The sequence below is a fragment of the Pinus tabuliformis genome, chromosome 7, assembly GCF_031772625.1.
Source record: "Pinus tabuliformis cultivar Carrire ecotype Pingquan chromosome 7, CPIR1, whole genome shotgun sequence".
Lineage (NCBI taxonomy): Eukaryota > Viridiplantae > Streptophyta > Pinopsida > Pinales > Pinaceae > Pinus > Pinus tabuliformis.
The window spans coordinates 1,725,360,171-1,725,372,042 of record NC_142293.1 but is presented as its reverse complement, the minus strand read 5'-3'; the positions used below and the strand labels follow the sequence as shown (position 1 = coordinate 1,725,372,042).

At 40.4% G+C, this 11,872-nt stretch overlaps 1 protein-coding gene across 1 annotated transcript; it reads right to left on the bottom strand.

Moving 5' to 3' along the window:
- Nucleotides 1-2,890: 2,890 nt before the first annotated feature.
- Nucleotides 2,891-7,033, bottom strand: LOC149255218 (uncharacterized). Its single transcript, XM_089454977.1, has 3 exons — nt 5,429-7,033; nt 4,633-4,858; nt 2,891-4,395 (listed from the first exon to the last, which is right to left on the bottom strand). Exons 1-3 carry the CDS (start codon nt 7,031-7,033, stop codon nt 2,891-2,893), a joined length of 3,336 nt encoding a protein of 1,111 aa, XP_089311103.1.
- Nucleotides 7,034-11,872: the final 4,839 nt, after the last annotated feature.

Sequence of the window (11,872 nt, the reverse complement as noted above, 5' to 3'; positions counted from 1 at the left end):
TTAGGAGAATTGAGCTCACTCTAGAAGGATCAAAGGAGCATGTTATTTCATATTAGATCTTATTTCATTTAATTGCTTAGATGTTTGAGGATTTGTTTATGATTGATGAATGAGTTTTAAATTAGAATCTTATCAGCATATGAGAGAACAACCAAGGGTCTAAGTTAGACTCTCTCTCCATTTGATTTGCATGATAATTGAAATTCATTCTTTTGCTTTTATGTTTCAAGTATCATATGAGGAGATAACCACGAGTCTAAGTTAGGCTCTCTCTCCATTGATTTATATGGTAATTGAAATTCATTCTTTTGTGCTTTTATGTTTCAAGTCATTTCATTTCTTATGCTTATGAATGAATCTTAGTTTAGTTTGGATTAGTACATGAGAGGACAATCAAGAGACTAAGTTAGTCTTTCTCTCTCTACTTGAATCTGAACAACAATTAAGTTCATTCTCTTGTCTTCATTTCAAGTTTCTAGTTTTATGTAATCAATGATTTCTCTATGATACTGTAGGGAAGGACAACCAGGACCTCCTTAGTTAGGAGCCTCTTCCCTTGCATATTATATTGAATCGTAAATAATTTAGTTAGACATAGAGTTAGTTGCCTACTCCTGCATATATATTGCTGGCACCATTACAAGCTTACGAGTTTCCCTGGTTGATAATTTAATGCAGCAATTTAAGCCCAATAAATTGCCCAACAACAATCCAAGTAGGCTAGAGAGAGGCATAGTTGTTTGGCATAGGGAAAACTTTTCTCCTAATTATTTTTGGCCAAAGATTTGTGAGAGGATTTCCAGTTGGGAATCCAGATATTATACTCATATTTTTGTTGCATAGTAATAAAATAAACCCTCATATGTTGCACCGGTTTTCCCTTCAAGTTTTTCCTAGGGAAATTAGTCTAAAATAATTGTGTTAGTTGTGTGCATGAATTTCTCAGTTCCAGTTTAATTTTTCGCAATGTATTTATTTTTCTATGAAGAATTGTAGTGTGATTTATTCAATATTAATCAGAAAATTAATAAATTGCTAATCAGTTAGGAGAATAAATTCCAATAGTTGTGGTTCAAGGATTTTTCACATGGTATTAGAGCGTGTTTGACCATATCTGAAGCTGAGGGACAGGAAGGAGTGAGATCGTGCAGTTTCAATGGAAAATCTGAAGCACTTTCTCTAGATTTGTGAAGGGAAACCGGGCAGTGCATATAGGAGAGAGGCAAAGTTCGATTTCTAGATCCAAATTGGTGGAAATGTGTGAATTGCCTTGGATCTATAGTAGTCGATAGTGGATTTTCTAGAAAGAGGGTTCCTGTAACAACCTACGGGGTAAATGTGCATATAAAAAAAATATAATAGGAATAGAAATACAATAAACATATCAGCCATCAAAATCCATATATTCATCAATGCATTTGCACATGAAAATCAAGGGAATGAATTATTTTTTTCATTAATAAATGCAATGAACCAACCAGAGATGGGACTACCACGTTCCGCCCGACCATAGATTGGCTGAGCCAAGTCTCTCTTCAGCCAATCACCCCCGTTCCATATTCCAAGAATGAATGTGGGATCTCAGAGAACACATTAATCAAAACTCATCCAGCGCTTCTAGAGGCCACCCACCTCAACCCATCAAATAGTGATTCCACCTCACGGTCAGACATCACCAAAAACCATCATCAAATTGGTCTCCATCCAACCCTTCCAGGACTTCTAGAGTGTTTTTCCAACCAAGACTTCTAGAACTAATAACTCAACCCACAGCTTATACAGGTCTTCCAGAGCGTTTGTTCAACGAAGGCTTCCAGGACTAGAAACTCAACCCACCAAGGGCTTCCAGAGTGTTTGTCCAACCAGGGCTTCCAGGACTAGTAACTCAACCCAAGCTGTTACAGGTCTTCCAAAGTGTTTGTTCAACCAGGGCTTCCAGGACTAATAACTCAACCCAAGCTAAGGAAACATGAGAACCAACCAAAACAAAGCAATGAAAGTAAACCCACAATCACAATGGATATCCAGGAAATGGCAAGGCTGGGCAATCCACTGTCAATCCAGGAAATCCTCCATGCTAATGACAGATCACAACCAAGAAACCACATGCATGTTCCATGCATGCCAAAACTAGTGAAGAAATCATACATGCAACTCAATACCTGCAAGAAAATATGATGTAGTTGTTGATGTCGATGCCTTCTTGCTCTTTATTGTTCTTCCTTTGGCTTCTTGCTCCAATAATCTAAGTATGCCACACCCTCCAAGAGTGTTCCAAGAAAAATCTAAGTCTCCAAGAGTATGAGAGAGAAAGAATAATGAGAGTGCTCCAAAGCTAAACTGACCAAGTGTTGCCCACTGATTTTCATAAGCCTTTTTATTAATGAGGCCTTTATTTTCTTCATTTTCCATTATTTTCCTTCAATTTCCTCCTCACATGCAAAATGTGACCTTTCACCTTCATTTTCTCTTTTTTTTTTCCCGGGGAAAAAAGCACAACTTTTTATTATGATAATAAAAAGTTTACATACAATTGTTCTTAAGCCATGCTGGGCTCATTAGTACATTCACAGCTCAACCCTCATGGAGCTTTTCTGCTGATTGTAAACAGTAGTATTCTTCCTCTCGGGAGGAGGAAAAATCCAAAAAACAAAAGAGTAAGTGTAAAGCCGGAGTCTCCTTCAGAGAAAGAAAAAACAAACCCCGTACAGTCAAAAAAGTATGTCCGCCAGCAACCGTAATGTTCCAAAAATAATATAAAGAGGTCTGTATACTATGAGCTAATGCCGAAAGATAAAACTGCTAAGGAAAAATATATACAAAATATATAACAGTATAAAGAGGAACTGTAAAAGATGCCGTCAAAAATGGAGCTGATCATATTCTGAGATTACTGTTGTTGATCATAAGGAGGCTGGTCTGTTCTGTAAGACTGCCCCTGATGTATCTCTTCTATCGCCCAGCTGCCCTGATCCTGTTGTAGACCAGCCTTAGATAGCTGATCTGCTTCTTCGTTCCTTTCCCTGTAGATATGGCATAATGAGAACCTGTTAAAGAGGGTCTTCAGATATAAAATCTCTTCAACAATTGTCATCAAAATTTGATTTTGACAAGCAGCTAAACCATTGATCCAATTTATAACATTAAGAGAATCCCCAAATATCTGAATAGAGTTTATGTTTTTGTGTTGTAGCCAGCATAATAGGAGACGAAGGGAAGAAAGTTCTGCATAATTATTTGTTCCTGTACCCAGCCCAACCGAGGCTTTTAGAGTAAGTTCTGAATTGATATGAATGCACATGCCTGCACCAGCCCTATTTTTTTGTGAGGCTCCATCAAAGAAACCACAAGGGATATCCTCCTGTATAATGATGTTATTTTGGTTTGTTCTGGATTTTTTTTTCTCAGGAGGAGGCAGAGCAGAATAAATGGCTGTGATATTAGAGGCAATAACAGAGGTCGGTGTGTTTTGATCTTGGAACAAACTCTTATTTCTCGCGATCCACACACCCCAACAGAAGATAATAGGCAAGTTCCTCATATTCCCTTCCGAATAAGTTTGCCACCATTTCCTCCAAGTATCGCCTAGCTGATCATTTCCCCACTGTGCATTAACCTTGAGAAAACCTGTGACCTCCTCCCAAATCTTCCTCGAAAAAGAGCAGGTGGTGAAAAGATGATTTGTAGTTTCCTCATCAGATTTGCACAAGGGACATCGCCCAGGACCAGCTAAAAACCTAGATTGTAGAATTTCCCAAGTTGGAGCCTTCCTTTTTAAAATACACCAGAGAAAGAGCTTGGATTTGGCAGGGCTTTTGAGTTTCCATAAATCTTTGGACCACCATTCCGGATCTCCCCAACCTTTCTTTCCCAATAGAAAAGAGTATCCCTCTTTTGGTGAATACCCCCCAGATTTGTTGTGAGCCCACATTAGCCTATCCGGTTCCTCTCTTATCCGAACATTGGATCGTTTTAGTTCTTTGATGAAGCCTGTCCATTCATTCTTCCATCTAGCATTTAGCCCTAACTCTTCATCGTCCTTCCAAGCCTGTCCCCAAATAGTAGACTGCCCAACTCTTTCCACCTGATTTATTGAGGTGATACCTTTGGATTCAAGATGTCGTAGAAGCCCTGGCGATAAAGCATAAGCTTCATTACACCCAACCCAAGGGTCTCTACCTATCCTGATTTGTCTGCCATCTCCCACTTTCCATGCTAACCCTTGCTCAATCACTGAGAAAGCATCCACCGTGGCCTTCCAAATTACAGAGGAGTTTTTTGCCTTCTTGTTCTGACTCCGAATCCAGTCTTCCAAAGGCATTGGATCTATATACTTCCTTTTTACCACCCTTGTCCACAGGTTTTCTATAGTAATAAGCCTCCAACCTGATTTTGCTGCTAACGAAGTACTGAACTCAGGAAGTCTTTTAATCCCCCAACCTCCCCACTCTTTTGGTCTGGCCACTTTGTCCCATGCCACCCAAGGTAAACCGGAGGATTCCTTAGAGCCGGCCCATAAAAATCTGCAACAAATTCTTCGGATTTTTTCCATTACACCTTTAGGAATCCAAGTTAGGGCAGCCCAGTAAACTGGGATGGCTAATAAGACTGATTTTATAAGAGTCAACCTACCTGCTCTAGACAACCATCTATAACTCCAATGTGAAATTCTGGCTTCAATTTTTGCTATGATCCAGTTCCAGTCTTCTTTTCTATAAGCATCTGGTTTTAACCAAAAGCCCAGATATTTAAAGGGAACATCCAGAGATTGGCTAGGAAAAGGAAAAAGATCGGCCAAATGATTTCTTTCCCTTCTATCCACATCTGCCAAACAAACTTGTGATTTCACCGAGTTTATCTGCATTCCAGTTGCTTTTAGAAAAAGATCAAAAATGCACTTTATCTCCTTTAATTCGCTGTATTTTCCATTAGTAAAAATCAATATATCATCAACGAAAAGAAGATGGGTGATGTAGAGATTTATTGCTACCTCAATACCTTTTACCTTGTCCTCTCTTCTGGCTTTATGTATCAGTCTACTAAGCCCTTCAGCCACAAGGAGAAACAGGAGAGGGGATAAAGGACACCCTTGTCTGAGGCCTCTCTGGCTAGTAAAAAAGGAAGAGGCAGCTCCATTGACCAAAACTGCAAAGCTAACATTTGTGATGCACCCCATGATCCAGCTGACAAAAGGATAGCTGAATCCCACATGAGTTAGAAGCATTCGTAGATAGAGCCAGCTTATCCTATCATATGCTTTTGAAAGATCAATTTTGAGAACAGCACCCTTCTTTTTCTTCATTTTGACACTATGGATCACCTCCTGAGCGACCCCTATAGCTTCATGGATTTGTCTGCCATCCAAGAACCCAAATTGTTCCATAGATATGTTCCTTGATAGGATTGGGGCTAATCTGAGGGCTATAACCTTTGAAATAATCTTGTAAATGCAATTACACAATGAAATTGGTCTGAAATCTTCAAAACTGTTCAGCTCATCCTTTTTTGGTATGAGAGCAATAAATGTTGAATTAAATGGTCTATAGATATCTCCTTTCAATCTTGACTCTTCAACTACTTTAGTTATCTCGTCTCCAATTTGATCAAAAAAATGGAGGAACAATTCTATTGTCCAGCCATCAGGGCCTGGGCTTTTGTCTTTGCCCATAAGCTTCATCGTTGCTTCAATCTCCGCCTTAGTGACCGGACTTGTAATATCTTCATATTCGTCTTCCTCAATAAATCTGGGAAAACATTGCATAGTTTTAAAGACTTCTGCAATAGTAGCCTCTCCCTGATCAGCAAAAATATTTTGAAAATGTCTTTTCCCTAAACCAGAAAGCTCTGGAAAGGACCTGACATCTCTTCCTTCTTCATCTTTAAGAAGCCATATAGTGTTTATTGATTTCCTTCCTTTTGCAAAATTATGAAAAAATTTAGTGTTTTCATCCCCAGACTTTAGCCAAATTGCCCTGCTCTTTATTCTCCATTCTTCTTCCCTTTCCAAAAGAATTTTGGTTTGCTGCTTCTCCAGTTGAAGGATTCTATCCTTAGATTCTTGAGATGAGTATCCATCTGAATCCAAACCCTCCATCTGTTTCAGTTCCTCCCTTATACAGATCAGCTCCTCATTTTGTTTCAATTTCCTATCCTTTGCCCAGGAAATTGTTGCTGATTTCAATCTTTTTAAATTTTCCATGAACAAAAAGCTTTTCTCCTCTCCTGCATTATGTTCGGGGTGAATCCAAGTTTTTTTAAACAGATTACTGAACGCAGCATCTTGAAGCCAAGCTGGATTAAATTTGAAGGGGGCGGGGGGTTTGTGAGGAGGAGTAGATATGTCTAAGAAAATCGGGAAGTGATCCGAATTCCCTATTTCCTCAACCCACTGTCTGATCAAAGGAGCTTTGGAGGATAAAGAGTCCGACAGCAGGAAACGATCTAATCTTTTGGCAATCATATCTGCTCCTATCCTTCGGTTCCTCCAAGTAGGCTTTAACTTGATCGGGAGAGGGTCAATAAAGTTATTCTCTGTGATGAGGTTATGGAAAAAATCTATAAGAGGATCTTCTCTCGCCGATGGTCCCCATGCTTCAGCTCTACCCAGAGTAAAATTTAAATCACCTCCCATAATCATCACAGGTGCTTTCAAAACAGATTTTGTCATCAGTTCATCCCAGAAGAATTCCCTGCCTTGACATGGCCCATAGATATTTACTATGGTGATGGGGAAAAGGAAATCAGGGGACATTATCTCCATTCCCATAACATTCTTCATCCCCCAATTATTGAGGACTTTTACCCTCCCTTCTTTGTACCCTATTGCAATTCCTCCCGAATGCCCAAAGACATCCATAGCACTGAAATTCCACCCAGGCAGAAGGGAATTAAGCATAGGTTCAATCTCAAGAGCCTTCCCCAGGGTTTCTTGCAGAAAAATAACATCTGCTTTTGAGTTGAAAATCCATTCTTTCAAGGCCAGTTTTTTAGGTTTGCTGGCCAAACCTCTGCAATTCCAGGATGTCAGGATCATTTGATTACTCCCTCAGGGGGATGTGTTGCTCTAAGAACCCCCGGGATGGAATATTGTTTACCATCTGCAACATCCATCTTTGCTTTAAGTTTCGCCTTGGACAGATCAGATTTCCTACCACGTTTGTTTTTGGATTTGTTCTGTGAATGTATCATTCCCAACCCACCTAAAGACCCCTGAGTCACTTGGTTCCCACCCAAAGATCTCAGATTGTATGGGCAAGGAGTTCGGTTCACAGGGAGAGACAGAGGAGGCCATTTGTCTTCACAGTTTATATCCAGAAGCGGTAAGGTTTCAGTTAATGTTTCCACATCCGGATTTAACATTAAATGATCCATATTATCATCATTATAATTTTCTTTCTCTTTATATGACGAAGAAGCAATATTTTGATTTACATAAGGATGCTCAGGAGAAATAAAAGAGGAGATAGGAGTCCCTGAGCACTTACCCTTCTCCGTTTCGTCGGATTGGTCTTGATTTGTTTTCTCGACGAAAACTTTCATAGCTTCCTGATCTTTAGCTATTTCCTCGACGGCCCCTTCCACAGCTTCCTGATCTTTGTCATTTTCCACCGCCATCTCCTTATCTTGTTCGCATTCATCCGCTGGCCCTTTCTCTGTCTCCTATGTCTCCAGATTCATTGGGTCTTGCGGCTCTGGCAAGTCCTGCTCCATCGCCATCTGAACATCGTCTTGAGCAATTACTCTGTGAGCAGTTGTCCGACGAAAATGTCTCCTTCTTCTCTTATGTGGACAATCTTTTTCCATATGCCCATACTCGTGGCACCAATGGCATCTAAAAGGTAAGTATTCGTAGTCTAAGATCTGCTCATATACATATTCATGGAATTGTAGATTAATCGATTGTGCCAGACCCCCGCTCGGTTTGAGCATGACTAGAATGCGCGCAATTGCCCTATTTTCCGTTGTCAGAAAAGACATATCCACATCCATGTATGCCCCCAACCTATTACCGATGGTTTTGAATACTTCCTCAGTCCATAGTAAGGAGGGTAAACCCGGAGCACGCACCCAAACAGGAAATACATCCGTGCGCTCCTTGATAGCATCAAACAAAGGAGTCCATTTTTTTAACAGAACAGGTATGTTTTCAATATGCCATATACGCTGTAGGACCCAATCCGCCGATTCTCTGTCATCAAATCTGAACTTGAACCAACCTTTTGCTAAAACTAGGGCTTCGAAATGTACAGGTCTCTCTGACGTGAAACTTCTTTCACCCCATTCTTGAAGAAAATCAGATGTATATAGCTTACCTCTGACTCTGCCTACCAACGTGCAGTCTGCAACCGCTAGAGCTTCTATCATGGACACCTCCATCCCCAGTACCAGATTGTCCGCTATCACCTGTATTCCAATGGGTCTTTTCTGTTTCCTTGTCGTTCCTTTTTGCCTTGAGCTTTCCATCGCCGGTCTTCTTCCTTCACGATCCTCGTTATTATCTGGGGTTATCTGTGCTGAGCCCAATAGGGTTTCTGGTTCCCACAAAGGTGGGATCTGTCCTGGAAGACCCAAAACGTCATTCCCAGAGAACAAGTTATCCGTATCCAAGCCATCATTACCTTCCTGCCCACCTGCTAAAGAAGCGCCGAACTCGCTTGTTTGAGTCTCAAGTTGGCCTTGGGGGTCTCTTGGAAGGGAAATCCTCGTAATCGAGGTTGAAACTCCTGGAAGTCTAGGTTGCTCGAGGCCTGCTGAAAACCCTAGATGGGTTATTTCTTCGAGCCCCTTAGGGTTTGTGAACCGAGTTTTCACTGATTTACCCTTTGGGTCCGTGGTAAAACAGGCCGCATTCACCCCTCTCGAATCAGACCCTTTCTCTGGTTGTATAGGGCTGACCTCTGAACCATCATTCTGAACCACTCTGTCCGGCCCCGTGCCTTGGAATAAAACCTGAGGGGACTCCGCCTGAGATACAGTCTCCAGTCTAGGAATTTCTACAGACCCGAAATAGTAATCCACATTCTGAGAATTGATTTCCTTCCCCCACATGGATAGAATATCTTCAACATCTGGGTCCAATGCTAAAAACTCGGCGGGTTTAACCATGGTTGAAACTTACAAAGGTAAAAAGACTACCGACAGACCTAAGTGAACGGAAACAGCAGACAGTTGACAATAATGAGGTTTTACATTACCGACCAAAAGAAAAGACAAAATGCGGTTTAACCTCCATCTGCCAGTTGCAAAGCTGAAAGGTAAGCTCCCGCGTCGGCAGCTGTGCAGGGCGTCAGGTCTCGACTACCTACCCAAACCCAGATCGAGGTTCAGTTCTCTGACCAAGACACAATACCCACCCCTGCTCCATTCGAACCCGTGACCTCTCTCTCGACTTGGAGGATTGTGCTTGGTCTTAATTTTCATTATTTTCATAAATAAATGTGCCAAATACCTTTTTGCCTCTTTAATGCCTTAGTCATTGCCTTTGCCAATTTCCTTAGCCATAAACAACCAAATGAACACCTCCTAGGATGTCCTACCCACCACTCAGCTTGGAATACGTGTCCCATCACCCGTTGTATTTATATATTTTTACATGGAATTTTCACCAGCGTTGTTACAGTTCCAATGATAAGATCAATTATTTTGCAGAGTAGATCTATCATATCTGGGCGCAGATATTTGCAGCAGTTGCAAATCTGCGCAAGGAAATAAGAGAAAAGCACACAGAGAATAAGAGGGTTCCAAGTTTCCAAATTTCAAGAGGAGATATGCTTATTCCAGAGAGGGTTATGACTAGCAGAAGGAAGGTCAAGCAGGAAGGAGAAGTTTTAATCTCCAAATTACTTGATTTTCTCGAAGATGTCCACAGTAGGACTCGAGTATCAAGACAGGCTTGACGGGGCCTCTAACTTTGGTATATGGAAAGCTAGAATGGTGTTCCTATTATATGAGTATGGTGTGAAGGAGTATTCAAAGAACATTATTTCCATACTTACATATGCTCAACAATAGGCAACGTACAAGAAAGAGATGGCCAAGGCTAAGAGAATGATCCTAGATGGGGTTTGGGATCATATCGTTCTGCATATTGCTGCATTAAACACAATAAAGGAAATGTGGGATGTCATAGTCAAGCTGTATGAGAATCCATCAGAGAATCGAAAGATGATTCTCAAGGAGAAGTTGAGGACCAATAAAATGCAGAAGAAAGAAGGAATTACACCCTACCTCACCATCATACAAAATCTTTGAGGTGAACTTGCAGTCATTAGAGAAAAACAATCAGATAATGAGCTACTCAGAACAACTCTCAATGGTTTCACCAAGGAGTGGCATACTTTCGTCCAAGTTATTTTAGTGCAAGATATGCTACCTGGATGGGATTTTTTATGGATTGATTTCACTCAAGAAGAGTTGAGGCTCGGTCTTGGGAATGGTTCTACCAACAACAATAGCAAGGGATCGAAGGAAAAGGAGGATGAGGAAAATGTGGCCCTTAAAATTAAGGGAAAGGCGAAGAAAGGTCCCAATCGGGGACAAGGCTCAGGAGGAGGCGAGAGAAAGAAGAAAGATTTGTCGAAGATCAAGTGCTCTGGGTGTGATGAGTTTGACCACTATGTCACCCAGTGTCCTCAAAGGAAGAAGGACAAAAAGGGGCAGCAGGAGCAGACAACAACTTCAGCAAAGATTGATGAATTAACCGCCAGATTGGAGGAGATTGTGTTGATAGCAACGATACCTCCATAAGGAGGAGAAGTTTGATACCTATGCGTATCAAGTTGGGTAGGGTCAAGCACAATTGCAACAAGGAGATCAATTATTAGTTCCAGTTATTGTAGTAGGACCATCACCTTTGCTACAGGGGCCCCATTAGAGAAATTTTGAGGTCTAAAATGGGCCTCCTAAGGAATATTATAAAATAATTGTGGAAATAATAAAATAAGATTAGATAACCTCATGAATTTTTTGATGAAAAAAAAAAAAAAAAAAAACTCTACTTTTTCAACTCATATTTTCAACTTATCTCCCTACGATTTTACACAAATCCAGAGCAGGAGCACTCGTTGGATGCAAAATTTATTTTTTCATTCAAGGAGTACCCATGTTGTAGACTTTCAGTAGATCCTGCTACACAAAAAATGTGAAAGACGTGAAAAAACATGATTGCAATCACGTTTTTCATGTATTTCACTTTTTTTTTGTAGTAGGGTCCGTCGAAAGCATGCAACATGGGTACTCTTTGGATGCAAATTAAATTCTACATCCAATGAATATTCATGCTCGAAATTTGAGTAAAATGAAAAAGTATTTTGTTTTTTTTTACTCCAAAAATGGTGAATGACCCCCCATGATGGACATCATCATATTAAATCATATTGGTTATTATAAAGTTCATTTTTGTTGTAGATTTTTGTTTTGAGGCCCATTTTTTACTTCAATATTTATCTAATGCATAGTATCACAACAACAAGATAAAGTGTTAGCAAAGCTAGTTACACTCATATGCTCGATCGGCAGTTGCAGAACTAGTTTCAATAACGCAATGTCAATAGATAGTAGTCAAATAAACAATAGCATAGATAGTTGGAGTCAGATGATCGAGATAGAGTTGTAGAACTAGTTACAGGGACACGGGCAGTGCAAATTGCCAAGTTGCAGTGACCTAGGAAGTGCGAATTTCCCAATTGTAGTATGCAGGTGCAGTTCCAGCTAAAATATTCCCAGCACAGAGCTACGTAATCCATTTTCCTGTGCAAGAGGACAATGGGAGTTGTTGGGAGAGAGGAAAGAGATTTTCCATAGGGAGATCGAGACCCATAGGGAGTCTAGCTTCACAAGGAGAAATTCTATGATATTGATTATTGTAGTAGTT